The sequence below is a fragment of the Catharus ustulatus genome, chromosome 6 (assembly GCF_009819885.2).
Source record: "Catharus ustulatus isolate bCatUst1 chromosome 6, bCatUst1.pri.v2, whole genome shotgun sequence".
Lineage (NCBI taxonomy): Eukaryota > Metazoa > Chordata > Aves > Passeriformes > Turdidae > Catharus > Catharus ustulatus.
The window spans coordinates 37,133,940-37,161,069 of record NC_046226.1 but is presented as its reverse complement, the minus strand read 5'-3'; the positions used below and the strand labels follow the sequence as shown (position 1 = coordinate 37,161,069).

The following is a 27,130-nucleotide window of genomic DNA, read 5'->3' as shown; positions in this document are numbered from 1 at the left end:
TTTCAGAGACTCTGAAGAGTTGCCAGAGCAGTATTACAGAATAAAAGGACTACATTTGCCTTCAGCAGACAGAAAACACACCCAGGCCCAGAAGTGTTTGTTTTACAGATTTCAGAAGCACTCTGTACATGTGAACCATAAGGTGGCTTGAGAGAGCAGTTGTCTGCATACACTGGAAGTGCTTAAACAACTTCAGCCTAGATGACATTTCCAGAACAATTTCCACAGCATTTACTCTCACCATCCTACAAGACTCCATAACTAAAAATCACTACCATGGGCCAAGCCCAAAAGATCCCCAAAGAGGTTCTTAGAGCTAGAAATCATTTCTATTATTCCTAAGCAAGAAGGGACAGAGTGCATGCATTCTAGTGCTTTCCACTAGAAGAAAAGTGAATAGGACCAAGTACTCAATAACAGGGTCTGTCCCTTGATCTCAGAAAAAAAAAAAAAAACAGAGTACAATGCACAGGTTAGAAGCCTCAGTTCAAGGTAAAAAGACTCACCTGCAATGTTGGCAGAGAGCCAGCCACAGGCTTTCTCAGTAGCCAGTTCCACCGCAATGCTTTCTGCACTACTTAAAACCTTTACAGGGATGATAACAAATGATAGGAGATTTACTATCAGTCACAGGACTGCAGTCAGTGAAAATTCAGAAGGAAGTCTAGAGGAAAAAAGCTTAACTTTGGAATGCAACAATTAAACTGAGCACCACCTCCTCTACGGAAACTGCTGGTTTGAGCAATACAACTGATCCGTTTAGATTTTCCAAACCTCATCAACTCTTGTGAAAGTTGATGCTAAAACAAATGCATTGTCATTGCAAGATAAATGCAATTTATAAAACACTCTAGCCTCATTAGTCAGCTATGAGTTGGAGTATCACTTTACCCAGAATATGCAAGGCAGCCCAGTAGAAGTGACTCTCCTTAGCTATCTCTCAGTCCTCCCATGAGGGCATCAATAGATTCACTTGACCTGAACTATTAGGGGATAAGTGAAGCAGCAATGGAAAATATGGTAATGATCCAGACTTAAAGTCAAGGCTTTTAATAAGCTTTAGGGAAAATACATACTGCTGCAGATGTCTCTTCTGGCAACAACACCCTTACTGCCTCAGGACCCTTTTTTTCGCAAAATCTGCAAGAAAAGGAAGAAAGTGTGCCACGGGATTAATTTAAGTTCTTGGACAACACTGAGAGGTTCATTATGTAGCAATGCAATAAATCAGACTAAAAGAACAAGACAAGGAAAAGGTAATTACAAGCAACTAAGCTGCAATATCAATTTTCTAAAGAGGGGAAATAGAAAAGCTGCAGTGGATGTTTGTTTGGAGTTGGATGCAGAAGGACACACAGCACCTTTATTCCTTCTCACAAACACAGTATTAACTGTCTGGAGGCACAGCAGACACTCACCATAAGAAGAGCAGAGGGCATGGTTTATAATTACCAGAACCTGAGCATGATAGGCCAAGCTGAATCAGGCTTATAGATTCTGATGTAAGAAGAGATGGGAAGGCACAAATTTAAATAACTTTTCCTCCTTACTCTCTGCCTTTGATGAGTGCCTGGGCCCCTTCCTCATACAGATGAGTGCACACCTCTTCCAGCAGTTTGTCATGATTAACATCCTCCTCCTTCACTTTATCTTGCAACATGGCTTCAGCCCTTTGAACTAGCTCTGCTACCAGTGTTGCCCTGCAACAAAACCAAGAACAATCAGTAGACTTAAATCAATACAAGAAACACTGCACACTAGCTGTACCCAGCTCTTCTCCCCAATTTAGGGGGACACCCATATCAAATGCAGTAAGTCACTCTGCTAAAAACGAATCAATCATGCTGCATTTAGTACTGTGACATCTCCTTGTTCTGTATGTACAAAAGGAAACATCAATGAAGACATCAAAACAGTACTAAGACTCAGGTGTCAAAAGCCTTTAGGTTTTACTGAAAACTTATTTGGTTACAGGTCTCCTTTCTGGCAGCAATACCCTTGTATGCTCAATGGATAGTTCAGAAACTCATATTGATCACTCAGAAGTTCAAAGATGTCAGCAGCAACCCACTACAACCACCATTCCTTAGGGGCTGATAACATTTAATGGCTTCAGCAAACTGGACAACAGAACAGTGCAAACTCTGAGGAAACTCATGAGCTGGAGGGCAGGGCTGCCACACAGGAGGGCTGTGAAAAGAGGGAGAAATGGGCTGGCTGTGCACCTGTACAGGCTGGGGTCTACTGGCTACAGAGCAGCTCTGCAGAAAGCTGGAGTCCCAGGGATTCCCAGAACACAAGGTGAGTTTGAGTTAAGAGTGTCCAAAGAAAGCCAACCTTATACTGGGCTGACAATAGCAACAGTGCAGCCAGCAAGGCAAGGGAAGTTACTGCTTCCCTCATCACTGTGAGGCTGCATCTGGAGTAGTGTGTCCAGCTTTGGGATCTCAGGACAAGAAAGCCATTGACAATTTGAGTAACTGTAGGAGAAAAGAAAAAAATATTAAAATAGCTGGGATGCTGGAGCACACACCTACAAGGGGGAGGCAGTTTCACTTAGCCTGGAGACCAGAAAAAGCTGAAGGGAGAAGGAAAAGTTACAGAGAAGACAGAACAAGACTTCCAGGAAGAGCACTTCTAAAGATTGACAGGAATATGTACAAGCTGGAACAATGGATATTCTGACAGGATATAAGGAAACATTTTTCACTGAGCCTGGGAAAATTAAGCATTGGAACATGGTAGAAAGAGGTTGGCTGAATCTTTGTTCTTGGAGATGGAAACTTTTCCAACTGGAAAAGGTGCCAATAAACCTACCCTGAAAGCTGGGCCTGCTTTGAGCAGGAGTTTTGATCAAATGACCTCCAGATGTAATTTCTGATATGAGATTTTCTTATCATTAGCAAGAATTTTCTGAACAGGCTATAAAGCCTCAACACTGCACTACATTCACACACAAAGTGTCAGAAAAGTTGTATCCCCCTCCTGTCTACATCCCTTCACATATTCCCCTTTACAATGGCAGATGTTGCTGGTCACAGTCTTACACAGCCTTGGTGTTCTTACACAGCACACTCCCAGGGAAGCTTCTCTCCCCTACATATGCATATTTAAAGGATCAACTCTTTGCCTAATTATAATGTCAAGTTACTTCTTAAGCCACAGAACAGGTGACCAGCACTTACTTGATGTGCTTAACACAGTTGGATCCCACCCTCTCTGCCACAAATTCCACTGTTCTCCGTAGGGAAGGAGGCTGGTTGTGGAAAAAGGCCTGTTCCAAATCTACCTGTTCAACAGAAAGCACTACAGTCAATTAGAGCACTCCTCACCAACACAGGAATGGACAGAACTACCATCTGGAGATGTATGAAAAGACAATTTGCCTCCACAGAACTTTCTGCTACTGTAGCATCATCACGTCAGTTTTACTCCCTATTCCTTTCTAACCATTTAACCCAAAACTCATTATCAGGGTTTCTGAAGCTACAAAAGGCCTGTAAAGGGAATGGGAGAGTTCTGACAGTGTCTACTAGTAGTGAGTCTCCACACATGGCTTGTTTTGGGAAGAACAAGCCCTTTTAATTAAAGGCTGGTAATCCTGTAGGCTCCTACACAGGTCCTTCTCCCAGTGAAAAGCATGGCTAGAATCTAACCAAAACAAAGTATGAGAAACATACTGACATTTTATGTTAAAGAAGAGGGAAAAAAATAACTAAGACTAGTTGCTCCAACTGCAAGAATGTTTACTGAGGTTTTCTGGATTTCAGCACCCACACTGTATCCCAGGGACATGACTGCAACAGAAAAACAGGGAATAAAGATACATGACTGTTAAACAAAATGTTCCCCTGCCAGCTAGGTCTACTCTTTCCCTGGCATTAAGAGACCACTGTATAACCCCACACTCACACAAGCAAATTGCTCCTGCCCTTTTTCCCATTGTGACTCCCTAATTTCATTACCTGCAGTTTCTGCTGTGTGACAGAAGCCTTGGATGCTAAGGACTCTGCAGCTGTGGGAGTGATTTTCCTTATAAAACCACCATTTTTTCCTCCACTACCAGCCACAAAAGAGGCGAGTAGTTTACGCAGTTCACCTGTACAGGAAAACATGCAAAAGCAATCATCAAGTTCATAAGAAAGGAGAAAAAAAAAATTATATCAAAACTCAAGAAAGAGAATTTCACTTTTCCAGTCCTGTTCCCAGAGCAGATTTTCTCAGCTTCTACAAAAGCAGAAGCTTCAGTAAAGCAGAGGGGGCATGTCACACATGTAACTGACAGGCCACAGCAAGGCTCTGAAAAGAGGAAGCTTCTGAGAAGCCCCCTAGCACATGGGACTTGTTCAGAAGGATGAAGGAGCAGTTCTTTTTATGCATTCCTTTTCAGTGTGGCAAGTGAGAACTGTAAAGTCTACAAGGACAACAAGGCAAGCAGTTACACAAAATTCCAAGAGTCAGGAGCAAACACTGAGAGAACAGCTGGACAACCTATTCACCCCTAGAAGCTTTTGTGATGCAGATTTAACATACAGGTTTCCTTCTAAGTCCCAAGAAGAGCACCATCTCCCTATCTGGGACTCTACTGTCTATGGAGAAGAATTTTACCACTGGTAGACAGATCCAGTGAAAAAGCTCTCTCAAACAACAACGTGACAAAACACCAGGGCACAAAAGGATTCTTCTGCTGCCTGGCAGCAGAAATACACTCCAGGATCAAGACATTCCCCACAGTACAAACACCTCTTCCTATACCTAGGATGGAAAAGTTGTGTTGTTACAATGCTTCCTTACAGCTTGTGAGGGGTGGCTTTCCCTGTCCCTCCAGATTCAAGCTCTGTGGATCAACTATCCTGTAACCTCCCTCCCCCAGCTTCACCAGATACTATCCACAGCAGCAGGAGCTTCTGCAATACAGCTTCTTATCAAGGCTCTTGCATACACAACTGAGACCTTAAGTCGTGAGAAGGAGTGAGAAAGATCCAAGGACTTACAGTACCAAACAACAGCTATAAACAACTCACTAAATAAAAGTAAATACATACTAATATGTTTTATGTATATAGCAAAAATAAGTAAAATACTTACCAAGGTAGGGACAGCAGGTATAAAGTAACTGCTGATCCACCAAGGGTACAAAGTCCTGGTGAGAAAATGAAGGAAATGCTGAAAGGACACAGCACAAAAGCAACAGTCTTCAAAAGTCAGAAATCCCACACATGTGGTCACAGGTAGGTTTCAGGGCTATCTTTCCTTAAAAACAGTATCTGGATTCCAAATACACAGTAAAATTATGAACTTTGCTGCCCAAGTGTTCAGTCCAGCTCTGTAACACAGAATGAGCTGCTCGTCATTTTATTAGTGTAGCCAAGCCTTTGCCCCTAATCACTATCACAGCCCAGCTGAAAGCAGGGTTAAAGAAGCGAACCAAGACTGCTGCTACAGCTTCTACTCAGAAGGGAGAAAGCTTTCCATGGAGGAAAATAAATGAGGCATATCTGCTGTGCATTACACCTCCACAAGTGCCTTCATCTGGACTCACTGAACACCACACTGTGGAGAAATACCTCAGTATTAATTAACACAGCACAGGCAGGGCCATGGGAGGAACAGGAATTTCAGATCCTACCCACCAAGGCCATGTTTCTTAGCACTGGAATACCATATATCCCTTTGCACATCTTGGAATTATCTGAAACATCACACATGCCATACCCTCACTCCTTTCCTGCTTGCTCACACCATTTTCAGTTCAGCCACTCTTTACCATGACACCAGAAAACAAGTGACCTCACAAACAGCAACCTTGCACTTACAGTCCCATATTTCTATTTCTGCTCACCATCCCTTTTGCTTATTTCTGGAAAGAGTTCTATCAGCTCACCTTGCAGGAAAACAGCATCTGATCCTCCAGCATAACTTGGCACCTGTTCTGCAAATTATTGCAGTAGGTGAGATGGCTCCTGCCTGACAGAAAACCCAGACTGTAACACAGAGTTCACAACCCATAACACAGATGCAATTGAGGCACTTGGACAAACTGGGCATCACATCCATTGGTCTTCACATGCTCAGTGCAGCTGCCCTGAAGCCAAGTTCCTGATAAAATCTTACTGCTCCTGAGGAAGTGGTAGATCCATCTTCCCCCACAGAGTCAGAAGACATGCTGCTGCTCTAACTCACCAAAGCCTGAGCAGATGTCACAGTATCCATCACAAATCTCTCCTGCCTGTCGTCAGTAGAAAAAAACAACTCTTCAGGGACTGATGGAACCTGAAACAGAAAACCCAGCAGTTGCAACCCAAAAGGCAGTCAGTAACTTCCACCACTTCTGGTAACAGGACAGCAAAATCTCACCACCCTGCCACCCACAAAAGAGAACTCCTAGTACTAAGGATGTTCTTGCCCTGAGGAGAACTTTCTGTAAAATTAAAGACTTATTTCGATCACAGTAACAAAAGCCACCTTCCTTACCCTCCCCATAACAGCATCTTTCACATTTCCAACAGGCTCCTGTAGTTACCTTGCTTCCAGCTGGAGGCACAAAGAATTTTAAAAGTTCATCACACACCATCCCTCTATCAGACAATAAATTCCCCAGTAATTTGAGGCTGACAACTAGCACACCATTTTTGTGACAAGAGCTTCCAGTTCTAAAAGGAATCAGCTGTCAATTTTCTTATCTGGTTGCAGATTGGTAAGCAGACAATGTGTTTCAGATACAATTATAATTCCTAACAGAAAAAAAAGTTGTTGCCTCACACAATTCCACTAAAGGAAAATAATTCTCCACTAAAAGACAGTTGTTCTTTAAACCCCACATCAGTATAAAAAAACCCATGATAAAACAACAAACTACTGTATTGAATTGTTTTAATTAATTTCAGTACTATTTTGTATTGAGTTCTGTGCCCTGCTTTTTCTTCAGAGAAGAGTTGCATGCACAGGAGACTCTACCTGAAAAAGCCAACCCAGAACTGCGAGGATCAGCAGTTTGTTCAGGAAACTCATCTCCTTGTCTTCAGAAAGGACCATTAACCTGCCACGCAGCAGAAGCAGCAAGAGAGAGTGTCACTTTTCAGCAGCTCAATTTTCATTAAGGAAAACATTCCCAAACCATTCACTATTACACTATCTATCACCATGAACACATTCCTTGCATGTCTGCCTAAACAGAGAGTATGTACCTGCATAAAATCCTGTCTTAAGTTTACACTAGACAAGCCATTCTCTAGAATGTGCTTCAGATTTTCTTCATGTATATAGGAAAGAAAACTAGAAGATTATTTATGCACTGGAAACCTTGTAGGTTTAAGGTCAAAATTCAAGCTGCAGCTTGAAGGTCAATCCCAGCCGCAGATGTAAAGTGATCAAGTGGGATTTAAAGATTTTATTTACTTAATAAAAAAAACATATTTGAATCAAGTATTGATCCCCAAGTTTAGGCTGTGTTCTCTTTGCAGCTTTATGCAAGATAAAAAGTACACATGATTTGCACCACCAAAAAAAAAAAAAAAAATCAAACATCCACTGAAAAGTTCTTTACAGATACAGTTTAGCAGGCTCTTACCTGTATACCTGCAGCAAGAGACCAAACACTTTCCTGTAATAATCAAGGAAAGGAGCAATATGATCCACAAAGGAAAGGTACTCCACAATCCAAGGAATAGTGAGGATAGAACGTTGATCCCGAATAGATTGTCTCAGAAGCTTTAATATATCCAGTACAGGCAGGGTCTTAAATGACAAGAGAAGTTAAACCAGCAGCTTGAAGTTATCTTTTGATACTTATAGAAAAACTTTGTATCTTGACTTTTCTTTCTAGGATTTCATCTTCTGTACTGGTGACTTCTGGCTAATGAAAACATTTCTTTGCCCATAACCAGAGGTAAAAACCAAATTATGACTGCAACCAAAGGTCCCACTGGGGCTTTCAAAAACAAGGCTAAAAGCCTGACTATGTACAAAATGGAGTTGAGGTCTAATGCTTCCATTCAGTGACACACTGCTGGGAGATGGGTGCAAAACTAACAACTAATCCTGGTAGCTGGATTTTACACTATAAATACAAGTTGTCTTAGCTAGGTGAAAGTTTTGGTATGACAGACCCAGATCAGCACCTTACCACTGGAGCATTGCTCCCTCTTTTCAAGGTTACACAAAGTCTTTTTCCCTTTGTTCCCAACACCAGAATGTGCAGCAGGAGCACAGAACCATACAACATCATCCCAGGAACCACTGGATCACTTTGAAAGTACCTGACTACCCAAAATCCTGCTTGGGCTAGAAAAAGTGCCTGTCAAGCAAAAGGCAATGCTTGGTTTCTTACCTGGTTTCTCAGTGCCAGTGCAGAATCTTGCAAGTCTCTGGTTGGTTGCTCCGCAGTGCGATAGGGCAGGAAAACAATAAAGCCCAGGAACTTGGCGAGCAGTCGGAGACTCAAGAGGGCCATGGTGAAACGCTTCTTTTCATCCTAAAATGAAGAAAAGAAGCTGAAGCAGTGCTACCCTACACTGGCAAAGCAAATGCCTATGCTAAACTTCTACCCCTTCATGTCAAAGGGAGCTTGATCACTGCTTTTAATAAAGGTAAGTTTCCAAAACACATATTCAGCAAGTATTTTAAATTGCTTCTGTTTCCTTTGCTTCACTTCTTCACAAGAAGGAATTATTCAAGAGCTTTCTAAAACAAGCAGCTGCTCAATCATATCTTCATGTTAAGAACTTTGGAGTCAATGAGAGGCAAAGCTGAACCTTTGGCTGCTACTTTGCCAACAGACTAGAAGCTGTGACACCTCTGATATGTAGACTTGAGTGATGAAAGACCCGTACACCTATGAACAGGGATGACTACAAATTCAATGTAACTAAAATCTTTCTATATGTAAAAGTAACAAGGAACTTACTGCAATGGGGTGCCACAAATGGACTTGGTTATTTCATTGATCTAACACAGGTTGTAACAACCTAAATGGGAGGTTTTCACTTTCACAACTATTATGCACTCATGACAGTTCCATGAAGCGCCCTGAAGCATGCAAGTAAGTGGCAAGGGGCTCAGACAAATAAGCAAATTACAGAGTTATGGCAAAGCAAGCTGAAGAAGCTCTTGTCCTGTAAATACAGTGGTGGAAGATCCAAGCAACTCACAATCAAGCCAGTAATTGTTTGACTACTGGAACAGCTCAGAGAAATTCCTGATAGATGTGTTTGCACAAAGCAAGCCTACCTGCTCCTCCATATCTGTTTCCCCATCACTGTGCTCATGCTCCACCAGGGTAAGGCCATCCAATTCAAGTATCTTCAGGCACAGACTATCCACCAGGTGCTGATTGAACTGGTAACTTCAGCAAAAGATGATGATGAGTCAGACTGGGCTGTAAACAGCAGTAAAACCTCAACTAACACACTGCAAAATGTTAAGCTTGTATTGTGAGTTGTAACAAGCATCAACAGACATACAACATAACAGGCTGACAGATTAGAAAGCAAGAGAGAAGACCTAGGACTGGCAGACCACCTTCATTTCCACTCTTCTTTTGTACTTTTTCAGAGATGGCAGTAACAAGTCTCAGCGTAAGGAAAATAAAATTGATTTCCCAAAGGAGAAATCTATAAAATAACTGAATTTAAGATAAAATCTCCCATAGACGACATCCCCATGCTATGAGTTGCTCGTTAAACAAAACCATGAACTTGCTTCCATCCTGTACACCTTGCCTTCATGACTATCACACAAGAAGCATCTGTCCAGTCCAGTGTCCTTGCTGGGTAGCACTGCATGCCTTGGCACTAGGAAATACTGACAGCTCCAAGAAAATATTGCGGGTTTACAGAAGAAAAATCATTCCCATATAATCTACTCCCAATCTTTCTGGATAACTCCCTACTGCAAGAGAAACATGATGGTGTTTCCACAGCCCACACATCTCACGGAGGAAACAGCAAGCACAGGCTGCTCACCTTCCAGCACTGAGGATGAAGTCCCTGAAGAATTGTTGGCACCCTGGGAAGGAAGGGGGTGGACAAGGCCCTCTGATGCTCTGAGGAACAACAAATCTTTCCTGCAGCCTCTTCAGACGGCTCAGATTATCAGAACCCAGCATATTAAGGACATCCTGGTCTGGAGTGTCTCCCCAGCTTGCACCACCACCAACAGGACCTTTGCACATCTTTAGGAAACAAAAAGAGTACCAAGGTGGAACATTCGTAACAATCATTCACTTCACCTCTCACCCAGCATATTATCCCTTCATCACAAGACTGTTTTTGGAGTAATCCAAGCATGACCTTTCCTGGTGCCCACATACAGAACAACTCTTCCCCATGCCAAAACATGCTACCCACCTTGGCCATAATCAGCCTAGGTCTTGTGAGATGGAATTCCAATCCTACACATCTAACTAGGGCATACCTAGGAGGCTACATGGGGATGTGTGGAGAGAACACCTATCACTCTCATGATCTTCATGAGCCACAGGAGGACCTTCAGCTCAGTCTCCAAGGCCCATGATGCTGCACTACACATTCCCAGAGTGGGTTTTCCATTAATTTAAAAATTAATGCCCCACTGCCTCAAACACGCAGATACAACTCAAGACTCAAAGAATTATGCAACTGCAGAACTGTTTAGAAGGGGTCTCTTGGATCATTTAATCCTCTTGTTCAGTCAGGGTCAGCTCCTGACTTGTCAGTGAACACTACTGAGAAAAATCTCGCTCCCTCTTCTTCATTCCCTCCCAGCAGGTCTTTATAACAGTGCTAAGACAGCCTGGAGTCTTCTCTTCTCCACGCTGAACACTCCTAGCTGTCAGCTTCTTCCCTTAAAAAACATGCTTGGCACCTTAATCATTTATGTGGCCCTGACTGGTCTTGCTTTAGTAAGTCTGTATCTTTCTTTGCTTGTGCTGGTGAGACCAAGACTGGACACAGCACTCCACACATCACCTAGCAAATGCTCAGCAACAGGAAAAGTTGACTGCATACTCCTACATCTAAGTCATGATAGTTCTAATGAGAGAGATCATAATAAAAAGCAACATTCAAGAATGTCTATCAAGTGAGCAAGTACTAGGTCTGTTTATTCCAAAGGGAGCACCCTCACCTCCCCAAGGGAACACCCTGCTACACTTCTCTACCTCTAAATTATCAGGCATTGAAACAAGTCCTTAGTCTCAGTTAATTTCTGCAAGAGTATCATAACACACACAAGATTCTGCAAATCACTTTCCAGACAGACACATTGGAACCACTGATGACACCCAGTTACCAGTTTAGATCTTTGGCTACCCTTGTGAGATCCTAAAGTCTTCATTAAAAAGGCACAGATACAAAGGAGAAATACAGCACCTAGGACTAATTAAATTCCACTGATGCAACAAAATTAATCTTACCTTTTTCCCACAATTTCCATGAACACACCCATACAGTCAGACAGGACACTGATGCAAACTCAGACTTGACACTGGAGGAATGTACAACATTCCAACAGCTGTGGGCTAATACTCAAGGTGATGGTTTGTGGCTGTTTTGCTCTCCAAAAGGAGCCCACCAGTTAGCCAGGTATTTATAGAGAATACAGTGAATCCTCTCCTTCTTCATTTCTTTATTTACAATGAAGTCAGAGGATGCTTGAAATTGGCCAAACCCCCCCATCCTAAATTACAATAGCAATACTGGACCAAAATCAGCCTGTTGAGTGTTACACAGAAGAACCAGAGATTTTTTTGCACTCATGCTACTAACAAACATAACTAGGAACTTGTCTGCACTTGACAAATGTCAAAATACATCCCTAAAACCAGAAACTATAACTGTACTACAATTAGAAGGTCAAAGTAAATAGCCATGAAGAATGAATGCTTACAGCTCATGATGTTCTCAGTGTGCCTTATTCCTGATTTAAAGAGACCTCACTGGTAATTTATCACTGATTATTTCTGAAGAAGGAAAGAAATTCCCATCCTGAAAACTTGTCTCTTCCCCAAAAAAGTTTCAATAAGAAAATCTCAGAGAAGCTGACAAGACGTGGCTTATTTCTCAGGCCAAGGAAGGATCAAACCAGCTTTGATGTGTGCAGTCACTAAACAACCCAAGTCGTTTACCTGGATAAGCTGTTTCTGAAAGAGCCTGGCAAAACGGCTGTGGTTGCAGGTTGCAGATAGGTGAGCCATCATGGCCCTGTGAAGGAAAACATTATCAAATTCTGACTTGAACTCTGTGGTGCAAAAACACAGTTTTCTAACCACAAATGATACCAAAAGCATAAAAAACCTACTTTTAAGAAAGCACTCTCCAAAGGCCATTGGAAAAAAGCAGTATCTTTATAACCCTGTTTCCCAAGCACTGAGCCCCACCTGCAGCTGACATGGAAACAAAAATTCTCCCTGAGCACCTGCAGAGTAAACACAGCCCTAGAGATAAAAATAATCCCTTACTTTCCTTCAAGAATGTTGTTATTTAGGAAAAAGAATAAACTCATTCAGGTCCCACTCTTCCCTGCTCAGAACAATAAGCTGAGAGTTCACACATATGGAAGGAAGGAAACAGCAATAGTGCTACTTCTGATGTCCCCAAAATTTCTCAGTTTAAGCCTCAGCCTTGTTTTGCTCTGGTGGTGAAAAGCCACCTACATACACGTTACTTGAGTAGGCCGGTGGTTGAGACTAACACAGAAAGCCACAAGGCAACTGCTTTCAATGCTGTAATAGTTTCTTTTTATATACTGCATTTTGATAAAGTAATAAATGAATAAAACAGTCTGCTTTCTACAGAAAGGAAGACACAGGTGTCTTGCTTTCAGAGCCAATGCACTAGATCCCCTGAAATAATTAGAAGAGCTAATAGATTCTGAACACATAACACACTTCTATTTACTTAAGAGTCAGACATGGGAAAACATGACATGCACACACAAGTGTATACAATAACAATGTTCAGACAACAACATACTGGTTTTGAGAGTAGCTCTTTCTGTGATTTTGAAAGGGAAAAAGCAACATCAAGACTAATCAAATAAGGCCCTTGCCACTTATGGCTTGTTTCCTTAAGATAACGGTTGATACTTTTAAATTCAGAAGCAAGCTACATGGGCAGCCTCCTGCAAGCAGCACACAGCCCCCACAGATTAGTGCAGAAGAGCATGGGACTAAGGACATGGCAGAACAGGGACTAAGGATGCCAAGTGCAGCATGCTGCACCAGCAAACCAGCTACATTAAAGAGCTAGCTGAAGTTGCATAAGACTCCTACCTGATCTTGTTGCCCAGAACTCTTTCAAAGTCCCAGCCAGTTTTCTCATGGTTATCCTCCCATTCACGCAGAAGTTCATAAAATATATCCCTGTGAACAAAGACATTTAAAGGAATGAATTCCTACTCTTCAAAATTTGAAGCAACAGCTGAGTATTAATTGCTCCAAAGTTCCCCAGCAAGAATCTACCTCAGATTAAATAACTCCAGCCTCCAAGCACTCAGACACCTTTGAAAAACTCGTAAATGTTAGCAGTACTTCAGTGAGTTTCCATTTTCCATGCCTTTGACAGCAAGTGCTTAAGCTTGTTATGCCTAATCTATGATGGAATGACCAAAACAGCCATTACCAGGCAGACATAGTGAAGACTGAGAAGCTGGAAAGAATAACCCACATGAAGTAATACCTATGAGAAAAAGAAAAGGACCAAGACAACTTGTCATTCTGCCCTCACCCTGTGGCTGCAAGCATGGAGGAAGCTGCAGGAAGAATAAAAGCATACCAGATTTATATGCAGAAGCAATCCAGTAGGGTGACACACTGTACTGGCATTATCACAAGTCTCATTAACTCCTGAAGAATTAGGCTGTTCTTCTCTAAAGACATTAACCATTGAGCTCCTGCAGTCAATACGGACAAAGACTTTTTTTCGCTTAATTAGAGCAAAAAATTTCAAGATTTTTTTGCTACAACATGTAACATACATGAGACATTCTTAATATCCTTTGTTCACAATCATGCAAAGGCTATACCCTGTGAGCATCCAGGAAAAGCAGAAGAAACTTACCTTTGTTTCTTAAATATGTGAAATGCCCTGTCACTGGGAAAGTTAGAACGATTATCTGTTTCTGGCTGAAAAGAAACAGACTGTACAGAGCATGGCAGCAGGAGAGACACCTGTTAAAAACATAAAGGCAGCCATTAAGCTAATGGAAATCTCTAAACAATCTGAGACCCAGAAAAAAGCAGAGAAAAGGCATGACAAGGAAACAAGTATCCCTAGCATAGTTGTTCAGACACCTACTTCCCAATTGCTAATTACCAGCAAACTGCAACAGTTTTACAGTCTACATTAGGGGACAGAGGCAGAGTCACTCAACATTAGGAGAGAAAGTATCCTGGATAGATTGCAACCAGTATGGATACAGTGTGGAAAGACCCACAAACAGTTGAGGCACACCTTCAATACAAGGCTTGAGAAAATTCAGGATCCTGGTTGGCAATTTCTGTTTCCTTACTCTTTCTCCAAATAAAAAGACTGTTCTTCAAGCAACGAGACCTTTAGTTACAACTTTAACAACTTAAAGCTCAGCTACTGATATGCCCCAGTCTCAGTACACTGTCCTTTCTCTACCAAGAGTAATTTCCATTTGTAAAAGATGGATGAAATGAGATATAAAATACATTTTTAACATCCAATTTCTACCAACTAAACTGGATCCCTAACCCAGTTGATCAACAAGAGAACCATTTTTCCCAGTCTGGACTGTCTCCTGTAAAATGTTGCTTGCCTAAAAGGAGTCTATATCTATGAAAGAAATCCACATCTTTGAAATTACCTTCTGATACTGCACCTAACTAATCACCCTCCTGGGATCCATGTTTATTAGGCGAGAATTTCAAAAGCAAAACTTGACCCTAGCAAAGTCTCTGGCTGAGGTGAGGGCCTGGAGCATAACACAAGGCTAGCCAGCAGTGATTCACAGCTAACTATCACTGGACCCAGCAACTCACTCACCCACTGACCAGGAGAAAAAGGAGCTTTAAGACAGTCTGTAAAGACAACACAACAATATGAGGTAGAAGGAATGAGATTTAGCATCAAAGCCATTGCAAATAAAAGAAAAACACCACAAAGGCTTGAAGCAATGTCACTTGGGGTCTGCCAATTTTTACCTTGGCTGTGCTGCTTTCATAAGCCTGTCTGAGCCTCTTGTGCAAGGTGGGAGAAAACGATGCAATCCGTTCATTTTCAGCCAAAAGCTTCAGCGTCCCCTTTTCTAAATGGGATATAATTCTGCCAAGATAATAGGGATAAAACTCAGGAGACAGACAGACATAAACAACACATGATCCCTTCTAAAGAAATGTGTATGCTTATGTTTTATGATGCTGTAAGTAAACAGTTCTAAACAACATGTACCTAGCAGGAAATCCTACTGGTACCTGTATTTGTTATCATTCTCATCTCATGACTTTCCCATTCTTGCACAACTACAACAAAGTTCAGTGGACAGATCAGTGCAAGGAAACCCACAGACATTCAAATCCAGGTTAAGCTCTATGTTTTGAAGAAAAATTAACAACTTTGTGCCTGTAACTGGCAAAGTTCTAAAACCCAAGCCCACTTGCTCAATCCCACACACAACTGCAGACACAAGCAGATGAAAAAAGAATTTAACTCACTCATATTGATAATCCAGGACTCGAACAGCAAAATAAACACAGTTATGCACACTTTCAAAATGCTGTCCTCCTGATACATCTAAGGAGAAAAAAGAAACATGAGACAACAGTACATTTTGCCATTTATAAACTAAAGGACCAACAATTAGCTTTAAAGGAAAGTAGGAACTGACATATCCAAAAATAATCTTCCAGACCACTATTCAATTTTCAGAAATTCCCATTCCCTATCTTGCCTATACTAAAGGCAATTGAATTGTTTAATACTGTATGGGAAAGAAAAGACTATTTCTCAGTGTTCTGAACAACAGTCAGCAAATACAGGACAAGAAAAGCAGACCAACTACAAACAACCATAAAATGGTGCTCCCATAGTTGAAGATTTCAAGTTCCTAATCTCAGCACTAAGAATCAATGAGTAGCAAAACAAAGGTCAATCAAATTGAGGTGTGTGGGGTGGAGGAGGATGTGGTGGGTCTCATTCTAAAGTCACTCTTTTGTTCGTAATATCCATATCAAAGTACTAATTGCATCAAGCTTAAGGCTGAATTTGTCAAAAAACAAATGCAACAATATAGCTGGATCCTGTGCACTCAGATCCAAACCTGAACCTTATTAAACACATAGCAGGTCAACAGCACATTTGAGTTGTGGGATTGATGGAGAACCAACTTGAGCACATCTGTCCTTCTCTCTAAAAGTCAGTGTTAGGAAATAGCTACAGCAAATCTCACACAATAGCAGATAACTAGATTCAAATAATATATAACACCCCCAGTCTATCCTACTGTGGAAGCACATCCCATACATGCATGACTTTTGTCAGCATGTGAGATGAGTCCCACAGTGGTAATAAAGCTTTTTAATGTAATTTAAGAATACCTGTCCAAGCTACTCAACAACACCTTCTCATTCTATGGAAGCAACATTCTTTCCCTTCATTACTACTGCTTACCTCTATTTCTTTCACTGATTTCAGGGTCACTATCCCCATCTTCTGCAGTAGAAGTGCCTTTAGATGTCAACAGTTGCAGAACAAAAAACAGTTCCAGAAAAATATTTGGTACCAGGTTTTCTGGGAAAGAGTAATTGAGATGTTAAAGGTGGATTATTCAATAGTGTCCTGCTTTAATACACAAAGGTAGAAAGACAGATTCCTGTTCTGTGGTTGTCAGCAAAGAACTCTCTCCCCACAACACAATCTCAGTGTAGATCAGCATGGGAAAGATGTGTTACAGAATAGCTTGGTTTCAGATGGGACATGAAACTTCAGTGTACTGCAGCTCAGAGTATTGCATCAGGCTCACCTCCTTCCCTAAACTTGTACCAAGTATTCATCTATTTTAGTAACTGTGTTGGCTTAGTTTATTTTTCCAGATGTCATTTGTCCGCACGCTATAACTATCCCACAGTCTTCCCTTCCCATCTACCTCCCTCTCACAACACACACCCAAGTTCAAAGCTCAAAGAAAGGTCAGCCTCACATCCTCTGCATCCTCACCTGCTATACATGATGAATAGAGCTGTGCCAGGCATTCCAACTGTTTCTTGCAGGAAACCTTAGCAGGATTTGCACAGGTCACCAGATGGCTTTCAGCAGGAAGGCTAGCACTGCGAGTGTAGCTAGGCTTAGTTGGAGTACCAGGATCAAAAGATATCCCTGCAGGAGAAGATGCCTGGTGCAACAATTTGCATCTGAAATTCAAGAGCAGCAACACAGCCATGTGACTGAGGATGATCTACAGCAGCCATGCAGCCAGAAGAGCTCTTTTCTTCCAGTGCAGCATGAAGGAAATCCTGCAATAACTAAACCATGTCATTTACACTGATTAAAGCAGCTTTTAGCATGATAGCAATTTAAGTCATCTTTGTCTTACTGAGAATAGTTCTTGGGGTTAGCAACCAAAAGACTCTAAAGAATCCCATTCAAATTCCAACTCTGTTAAAATAGTGCAGTACTTTGACCAAGTTAACCAACTAACCTATGTCATTGCTTCTCTCATCTGAACTGGCATTTGTTAAGGACAGGGAATCCTAAAAATCTTCTTTGCATGTACAGTTTCTGACAGGTAGGCATTTTAAAACATCTGTGCAAATAAGGTTCATATCCATCCCTTTGGTATAGATGTAAAGACACAATACCACTTAAGTGGAAAGGCAATGCAACAGCTGATGAAATGCTGTACTGCCAAGTTAAATAACACAAGGAACAATGTAGCAATGCATTTGAATGTTTAGGCCATAGTTTATACCAGGTGCACCAGCCAAGCCATTTTTAGCTGTTTTTCTGCTGTTTTATCAAACACTCTGGAATTCATCAAGGCTACTGGAACATAAATGGTGCTAAAGTGGGAGAGAAGAAGCTGAAAAACAGAATACCAAGATTAGAAGAACCAGAATAAAGGTGGGCAGTGAAGCACTGGACTGTAACCAATCGTATTTCCTGCAAGGTGCCTGCAGAGCACGTGGACAAGATAGAGGCACCAGTCAAAAAATGTGTGATCATGTGGACAGTAGTTTTAGAATGTAAAAGTAAGGTATAAGGTACACGGTAAATCTGTTTCTGCATAATCACACTGGTTAGTTGTTCAGAAGTCCTGAGTTCCTGCAGAACAAACTACTTTGATGGATTCTAAATCAACAATGACCTTTCAGTTCAATACTCAGACATTGTACAAAACTATATCTAGAGAGGTCATCCAAAACGCAACACCAGAGTAGCACACATTACATGTGAGAAACAAGACATGAGGCAGTAACAGCAATATCAAATGATTGTCAAAGATTTCCATAGAACACTTACACTTGGAACATCACACTACATGTTGTCACATTGTCCCAAAACTGAGAGATTTAAGTCACTTTACGGGCTCTGGGAAGTCAGAAACATTTTTACCTGCAGCTAAGAAGATTTTCTACTGGCCTATTTCTATAGGAACTGCTGTGATGAAGAACAATTGGTCCCAAAATGGAAGCAGAAAGATTACCAACAGCTTCCTTGCAATGAACATAATCAACCAACTGAAGAAAATTATTCATTAAGTACTTTGTGATCCCACCCAAGGGATGAGCACACCATTAAGTACTTTGTGACCTTACCCAAGGCAAGGTTCCAATAATTCACCTCATCTGACAGCAATTTTCAACAGGTAACTGCAGTAGTAATCTTTAAAATAGAATCTCAAGTGCCCATGTCCTGTTTCTTCTGACAGCAAGTTTCTGCTAGCCTACCTACCTTGCAAGACCATGAACACTTTCCACACATTTACATCACTAACTCATTTTTCCCCAAACCAATGTGCCTTGGTGCAACCTTCAAACACGGTCTAATTACACCCAATTGCTTCACCTGTGCAATCTAAGGAAAGATGCAAAGGAGGTAGCCACACATGTAAGTCCATGAAGAGGAAATCTCATAAAAGCAATGAGGACTGATCACACTTTAGAAGTGAGGGTCATTGTTCCAGTGTCAGCACACCTCTGAACTGGGAAACCTGAGCTAGGTGCATTCAGATCCTAGTCTGATACCACAGACACACTTGGCTCATCTGTTTTGGATATTCTTCTGTAATTTTCATTTTGTCCTGGCCATGCCCCCCTCTTGGCTACTGCAAAAATTAACCCTGTCCTGGCTGGAACCAGGATACAAGGGAATTAAGAATTACCCCCCTGCTCAGACTGTACCGTTCTTTCTTCAGCATCTCCCTCTCCTCTTGAAGGCTGGTGCTTATCACAGATGAGAGGTTTCCTTCCTGGACAGCAGCAAAGGCCTCAGGGCTTGACCCAGCTGACCAGCGAGCAGCTGGAGCCCGGCTGACGGGCGTGGAAGTGAAACAGGTCTTTGGTTTTGAGAGGGGCCGCTCAGCACTCACAGGGGTTGGGTTGATTCGCCTCGATGGTTTGCTTTTGCTGAAAAAAAGAGAAGCAATTCCACTAAAATCAAGCTAAACAACAACAAAATATTTAGGTCTCAAGACAGGCATGCAATCCACTCTTCAAGAGGAACCTAATGCTAAAACAAAATGGATATTGAATTTCTAAACTGTACCTACAGTTATCAATTTTATTCTGTCACTGAAAAAAAAAGTCATGGAGCTATAGCATGCTAAAAACAGCCTGCTGAATCTGTAGCAAAATTAATTACAAAATATCAAGCCATCTAACAGATAATACAATACCACAAAACCCTTCCAAATGTTTCTAACTTGAAATGACAGGATATGCCACATTTTAACAAGAAACTGAATTGGTGAATTCATTTCTAACTTGACCACAACAACAAAAAAAAAATCAATCAAGTTGCCATTGTCTATCAGTGAGAGTCCAGGTTTCCAAGTTACATTAGGCTGTTTAAGTTCAGGAAAACCATCTTCCTGCATAAAATGCTTGGATTTGTCCTTCAGGAAGAGACTTGTTAAAGTAGCAAAAAACATTAAAAAAAATGGAAATGGATAGAGAAACATAAAGCAGCATGGAAATGCTGGTTGCTACATATTAACTGCTAAGGTTCTCAAAATCGTTGTAACATTGATTTCCAAAGACTTGCTACCTCTTTCCTCCTCCTTTTTCCTAGTTGAGCATTAACGCAATTGAGGAAGAGAGACTTGCTGTCTGTGCTGAAAACATACCTTATCTCTTTTGGTCAAAGAATCATCTAGAGCATCACCCAGACCCTGCTTTTGGATTTGCTGTACAGACTTACACATTTTTTAATTTCCAGTGGAATTTTGCATGTCCAACTGGAAAGACCAATGACTGACACACGGAGCAAACAGGCTGACACAGAGACTTTATATTTGGTAATGAGGATTTTAAGGAGTAAAAGAGAAAGATTGAAGGATTGAGGCAACCACAGCACAAACAGCTGCCGAGGAGCTTAGCCAAAGTCACCAAGGAGACCAGAGCTTGCTGCAGACCAAGGAGAATACAGCCTGCTATTTTGTCCACAATTACACAGCACAAACGAAGCTGCACACTAACATCTGCTACCAGAAGCTACAGAAGGTCAATCCAGAAGCTTTTTTGCCAGCATCAGTAAAGCTGAAGGGCCTTCCAGGACAGATCTTCCTTACCAACTGCTATTCTGTTAAATGAGAAATATGAAGAGCCAAGATAACGCTGACTCATTAGAACATGCAAGGACAAGGATGTGCTCAGCTTTGTATCAGCTGGGCTGTGCACTGGCAAACTGCAGGCAGCACCACAAGCAAGAAGCTGAAGAGGTGTCTTGGGTGAGACCACGGAGGGGAAACCTGACTCCCTGTCAAAGCAATATTCCCCTCCCTACATGGTGACCAGAACAAAGCAGTTCTGACCATGTTGCCCAGAAGCCAGGTATTGTGTGTTACAGCCTCTTCTGCATCTGGACACGCACAACAGCTGGCCAAGGAGCTGCAACCTGCAGCACAATGCCAGTGAGACAGTGAGGCAGACTCGCTCTTACTTTGTCCAGCCAGAGGCAGCACCCATGGGCGGAAACTCCTCCAAGTTGTTAAGGTTTAGCTGGCTGGGTGGGGATCTGGCAGAAGCAAGAGGCGCTTCACTCCACTTCCTTCTCCCTCCACTCCATGATCCACTGTCACTCTTGCCATCCTCCTCTTCAGCAAGGGAACAGCCCAGATCACGAGCTACCTGCCGGCCAGAGGCACCGGCCGAGCTGCTGCCTCTCCTCCGGCCCCGTCTCACGGGCAGGGCTTCAGGCGTGGCCGTGAGGAAGCTGCCCAGGCTGGGCTTCTGAAAGGATCGCTTCTCACCCTGGTGGAGCACGGGGCTGTGCCCAACGCTGGGGCTGCTGCTGGAGACCACACTGGGGAAATCACCACAAGGGCTGGACAGGTTTGACCCAGAAAAGGAAGAGGAACCACTGGATGCTGCAGCAGGAGAAAAGCTGGTATCTGTGGAGCAGGTGGTCACTGAAGTCCTTTGGGAAAAGAGCTGCACTCGGCTGCTGGTAGCATGGCCTGTCCTCCTTTCTGATCCTGTCCTTTGGCTCCCATGGGCCTTGGAACTAGGAGTCTTAGCGGGAGTAGAGGGTCCATTAGTTAGGATCTGGCTGGTCTGCTCTCTTAAAAAATTTAGCAGAAAAGGCACAAAATCTTTCTGAAGCAAGCTAAGAGATCCCAGCTTGTCATGGATGTGGTTCTCCTACGAGAGAAGTAGACCAAAAATTAATATAAAGATGCTACTTGATTCTTTCTGTCCAAATACCCAGACACATTTCAGTACAAAATAAAAACCAACATGACTTGTCAAAGCAGGTCACTGAAACTCAAGCAACCATAGTGCTGATCACAGACTGAAAATCAGCCTACACCCAAGCCATTTTGGCACAAGTTTTCAGATGGAAAACTTGTAATTCACTTTGGTCTCTGATTGGAAAATAGCGGAACTGTTCCATGGAAACATCAGTAATACTCACAGAAGCTATCGCCAGGGAGGACTTGGAGCAACTGACACTCCTAAATTCAACATTTTGAAAACATTGATACTGAAAGCATCTAATTCTAACAGAAAAATCTAAAATCTGCAAGGTCTCTGTGCCCTAATTTTCCATGAATGCCACCTGCTCCCACAGAGGGGTGCTATAACAACAACCATTGAAGCACTTGGAGTCCTGCAGCGCCAAATACAAAGCTGCTCTTCCATTTCAATTAAATAATTTTACTCAAGAACTCATGGAGGTCTAAACAGAGCCTGTGCAACTTTAAGGTACATGAAGTTTGTACTTGAAAAACTTCAACAAAAACCCCACCACTGACTCAACACATTTGAAATGTAAAATGCTCTTACAAGGATAAATCTAGACAAAAACTACTTTGTGTTACATGCACAGTTTGAAGTTTTGTACTCTGAGTAAAAACTCTTTTGTTTCTAACACTGCACCAGGTTTCTGTTTCCTCTCAATGGGATTCAGTAACATTTGCAACAACAGAAGAAGTTCTCAAAGGGCACAACTTTTTCTTTACTAATACTGAAAGCATTGCATACATACGCCAGTAAAGTTACATTCACAGCCCTACTAAATGAAAAGTCAAGAAAGCAAACGCTGTTTCTGAAGGTGGCCTCTGCATGAAAGAAAGCAGTGAAAGCATACCCATAACCGGACTCACACAATCCTCAACACCAATACTAAAATTCATGTTTGAAAGAGTGAAACCAGTTCAGCTTCTTGGGGAAGCGTTGAGATTGTGACACAGCCCGGATAACAAGCCAAGCAGTCAACAAACAGTGAAAAAGCACAGGTCAGAATACAACCCCCATGAAGCATCAGAAGGCCATCTCCAGCCCAAAAGTGCCATCAGGGCTAGAGGAAGACATAGCCTAGCATTTCCTTCCCCTGGAATTAGCATAGAGGCACAAAGATCATTACAGTCCATGGTATGCATAAAGTTGGGTAGTTTCTCCAGCTTTTCAGAGCACAACCTGTTTTCACTCATCCTTCTCTGTCCAAGTCAACCAAGGTTTGGTTCTTCCACAACTGGGTAACAGCAACCTGTCAACAGCTGCCAGCTGCAAACCTCCCACTTGCTTTCTCATGCTGAAGAAACTGCGCTGCTCCTAACAGCAAAAAGCAGCAAGAAGTTTCCTTGCAAGGGCAAACTTTTTGACCTCCACACCCCTCACCCACACAGTGCTAGCTCAGCTGCCAGGATCTCAAACTTCATAACGTCCACAGGTCTGCTTCTGCAACTCATAGCCGAAGAAAAACCACACAACATAAAAGGTCCATTCTTCCCCTACGTTTAGGATGACAGCAATACCCGACTAACTCATGTGGGCGACACCAGTGAGTTTTGATTTTAAAACTAGGTAACACTATGCGAGGGGCTCAGGTAGAAGATGCTTTAAAAACCAGTTGTTTCTCGGTTATTCTCTATGTAAAATACAAGCACTCCTAGTCTATGTACAGTTACAACTGGTTTTTATTTCCACAGGAACCCTAATGGTTCGTTACAAAACTCAGCCAACAAGCACCCTCTTCCAGCCCGAAAAGATCCTCCTCGAGGCGGGACGGGCATCCAGCCGGCTGGCGCGCTGGCGCCTGCACAGAGCCACCACCAAGCCCCGGTGCTGACAGCCCCGTCTTTCTCTCACCGCTTCTTCCTCAACACAGCCGCGGGAAGCGTCACCCCTGGTGTCACCGCGGTCCCTCGGGACACCGGCTGTGCTCTGCGCTGGCACACGGCAGCCCCGGCTCCCGGCGCTTCACCCCCGGCTCCCGGCGCTTCATCCCCGGCTCCCGGCGTTTCCCGCGCCCGCGGGCCCCCCCGCTCCCGGCCCGGAGCCGCGCGGCGCCACCGCCCGCAGGAGACCGCCCGGCGCCGGCGGCGCTGAGCTCCGGCGGGCTCGGCCCGCGCATTCCAGCGGGTTTCACACGCCCGCCGGGCAGATCCCGGCGCGGCTCCCGCCGGCGGCCTCGCCTTCCCGCCGCCGTGCCCGGAGCCCGCCCGCGCCGGGGGCGGTGCCGCCGGCTGTTCGATGGAAGCTCGGCCCCAGCCGCGGCACAGCACCTGACGGGGCCCCGGGCTGACCCACGAGGGCTTCGCCCTGACTCACAGCAGCGCGGGGCGGACAAACTTTCCCGCACGGCCCCGGCCCGCGGCAGCGGAGGGCGCTGGGGGAGTGGCGCGGCTGCGGGCCCGGCCCCGCCGGAGCCGCGGCGCTGCGGGCGGACCGAGCTAGCGCGCGTTACCTCAGCCGGGCGGTGGCCGGGGCCGTGCCGGAGCCACCGCACCACGGCGCTGACCGGCACCTCCTCCTGCAGCAGCAGCTCCAAAACCGCCGCCATTCCCGGCCCCGCTCCCGCCGAGCACGCGCACAACCCGCGCCGGGGGCGGGCCCCGCGTGTCCCCGCTTCCCGCGGGGGCGGTGCCGAGCGGGGATTCCCGCCGGGGAGGCGGGCGGGGGCCGCGCCCCCTCCCCATGTCAACACGCGGGGCACGGGGCGCCTGCGCCGGTCCGTGCGCGTCTTTTCCTCTCATGCGCGGTATTTCCTTCCCCAGCAGAGCTCGGGGCCCGGCCTAGCGGCGGTGGCGGCCGCGGGCCGGGGCGCAGGGAAGGGCAGCGGCGTGCCCCCCTCCCCGCGGCTCCTCGGCCCTCCGCCCGCCCACACCCGCGGCGGAGGATGGCCGAGGACTCGCCCAAAAGGCGCAAGGCGAATTTCAACGAGGCGGAGACGGAGGTGCTGATCGAGCAGGTGCTGAAGCACGAGCAGCTGCTGTTCGCGGCGGGACCCGGCCGCGCCTCCGCGGGCCAGAAGCGGAAGGTGTGGGAGCTGATCCGGCACAAGGTGAACCCGGTGGCCGCCTGCCCCCGCGACGTGGAGGACCTGAAGAAGCGCTGGCGGGACCTGAAGCGGCGCGACCGCAGCAAGCTGTGCCGCCTCTCGCAGGGCTGCGGGCCGCCGGCGCCCCCCGCCCTCGGCCTCCTGCTGGCCCCCGAGGAGCTGCCGCCCGCCGCCGCTCCGCCCGCCCGCCGCCAGCGCCGCGCCTACGGCTCCCTGCTGCCCGCCGAGGCCGTGCCCATCGTGGGCGGCATCGACACGCTGGAGCTGCCCGGCGCCGTCGTGGGGGACATTGGTGAGTGCGGGAGCGACCCCCGCGGCGCCGCCCCGGAGCCTCCCCCGCCTCCGGGGGAGCGGCGCTGCCCGCCCGCTGCGTGCGCGCAGGGACCGGCCCGCACGAGAGCCATGGTTAGCATCCTTGGAAAAGCAAAACGTATATGCACGCACACAGAGCTGTGAGGCTTCGTGCTCTAGGTCATAGAAGTGCCTGAGAACAGCACCCAAGAGTAAAAAACGCGTCTCGTAGTAAATGCTGCCTACCCACGAGCCATTAGACCCGGCTGCCCATCTTCACTATTGCAGTAATTATTCTTGCAAATGTAGAAAGCCATGACAGCACGCAGGTCAAACAAGTACAGTACGTGCCAGCGATATAGTCCTAGCACGCTGAAATACCAAGGGATTCTTGCAATCACAGTGTTTCAGCAATGCTCTTACTCTTTACTGTGTGCACGATAGAGCACAAAATAAGCTTGCAGTGAACTTTGTCTCTGGGATCCTGAAGCTTGGCTTCTCTGGTGGTAAGAGAGCTGTAGTATGCAGGTACATGATTAGTTAGTGAATGCGTATTTATGGTTTTCTTACCACCTATTGAGGTAATTTGTATTCTAAAACCGTCGAAGATAACATAGTGTGAGTTTGAGAGTCTTGTTTCAAGGACTAATGGTAGTGCTTAATGGATGAGAAAATATGCCATCCCTGAGGTTATGAAGTTTCTCATGGGCTTTGCTTTTCTTCCCCCCATCCCCCCACACCTCTTCTAGGGTTTAATGGCAGTCCTGGCCCATCTCATCAATCCAGTCTTGAGCAGATGAACCTCAAAGAAGAAATAGTAGTGAAGGTGGTAGAGCCAGAAGAAAACTCTGAGGACATGGCAGTGGTTCCACCTAGTCAAGAACAACTACCTTTTCTGGGGACATCAGGTGGTGGTTCCTCTGGGAAAGTAAAAGCCAAAACAAAAAGCACGTCCCAAGCAGACCAAAATGAAATGACTGAAGAGGACTTACTGCAGATTCAGCAGACCCAAATACAAGTGATCCAGTCGGGCTTTGACAGCGTCAACCACAATCTTCGGCTGCTGCAGCAAGGCATGCAAGAACTGAGTAACAGCATCAGCATCATGGCACATACGCTTGTTGCTATCAAGAATGTCTATGTGAAAAACAACAGTGGCCCAACCACTCATGCCACTGCATCTACTCAGACCACAGCTGGGTACCTGAGCCCAGGATCCCCCCAGCTTTCCCCTGCTAAGGACAGAGCCAGAGCCCAGGTGGCTGGAAGCAGCAGCAGAAGCAGCAGCTGCAGCTCCAGCTCCATGTCACAAGAACCAGGTCCTTCCGAGTTTCCTAGGCCCCCCCTGAGAACCATAAAGAAAGAACATCCAAATGGCTGCTACTACTTCTGCTTTGCAGATGTGTAAAAACTTGAATATATGTAAAATGACAGTGTTGTTGGATGCTGATGTATGTTCTGCTCCAGCCTGTGACTTTGAAGGAGCGAAGTGGACTTGCCTCCTATGTTTTTCCCAGTGGGAAATATTTTGCTATAGGTGGCATTAAACACTAATTACCAGTCTCCAGTTAACTCTGTTGCAGTTGGCTAATAAATTTCTTTTCTTTATCCTCTTATTCTCTTAAAAAACCAAACATTTATTTTGACTAAGACTTTGTCTGTATCATCCTTTGTTTAATGTCACCTTGTGAAAAATAAAAGGCATGAGAGTGGGGTAAAAAAGTAACATTATGGTTACTACCACCAGGAGCTATATTACACAAGTTGGTTCTTGGATTAAACAAACCTCAGAAGTAGCTGGTTTTTTAAGAACTTCCCTTTTCTAATAGTTATAATGTTGAGGGTGTTTGCTTGGTTGTTGTTGAGTTTTTTAAAGTCTGAGCTGTGCAAGGCATCAC

At 44.5% G+C, this 27,130-nt stretch overlaps 2 protein-coding genes across 2 annotated transcripts in view; one reads left to right on the top strand and one right to left on the bottom strand.

The window, feature by feature from the left end:
- Positions 1–24,476, bottom strand: part of CDAN1 (codanin 1) — a 32,275-nt gene extending 7,799 nt beyond the window's left edge. The window contains exons 1-22 of the mRNA XM_033063081.1: positions 24,348–24,476; positions 21,099–21,799; positions 19,340–19,564; positions 17,157–17,350; positions 16,611–16,730; positions 15,656–15,734; positions 15,146–15,266; positions 14,037–14,146; positions 13,250–13,339; positions 12,104–12,179; positions 9,963–10,171; positions 9,229–9,343; positions 8,330–8,473; positions 7,571–7,737; positions 6,958–7,039; positions 6,184–6,273; positions 5,089–5,143; positions 3,966–4,099; positions 3,186–3,289; positions 1,551–1,700; positions 1,077–1,140; positions 507–585 (exon numbers count right to left, since the gene is read on the bottom strand). Of these exons, the coding sequence (XP_032918972.1) occupies positions 507–585; positions 1,077–1,140; positions 1,551–1,700; positions 3,186–3,289; positions 3,966–4,099; positions 5,089–5,143; positions 6,184–6,273; positions 6,958–7,039; positions 7,571–7,737; positions 8,330–8,473; positions 9,229–9,343; positions 9,963–10,171; positions 12,104–12,179; positions 13,250–13,339; positions 14,037–14,146; positions 15,146–15,266; positions 15,656–15,734; positions 16,611–16,730; positions 17,157–17,350; positions 19,340–19,564; positions 21,099–21,799; positions 24,348–24,443 (3,205 nt within the window). The 5' untranslated portion in view covers positions 24,444–24,476. The remainder of the gene's footprint in view (positions 1–506; positions 586–1,076; positions 1,141–1,550; positions 1,701–3,185; positions 3,290–3,965; positions 4,100–5,088; positions 5,144–6,183; positions 6,274–6,957; positions 7,040–7,570; positions 7,738–8,329; positions 8,474–9,228; positions 9,344–9,962; positions 10,172–12,103; positions 12,180–13,249; positions 13,340–14,036; positions 14,147–15,145; positions 15,267–15,655; positions 15,735–16,610; positions 16,731–17,156; positions 17,351–19,339; positions 19,565–21,098; positions 21,800–24,347) is intronic.
- A 303-nt stretch (positions 24,477–24,779) lies between these two features.
- On the top strand, positions 24,780–26,848 carry LOC116997694. The gene is made up of 2 exons (XM_033062771.2): positions 24,780–25,233; positions 25,982–26,848. Exons 1-2 carry the CDS (start codon positions 24,780–24,782, stop codon positions 26,638–26,640), a joined length of 1,113 nt encoding a protein of 370 aa, XP_032918662.1. The 3' UTR covers positions 26,641–26,848.
- The last annotated feature ends 282 nt before the right edge of the window (positions 26,849–27,130 follow it).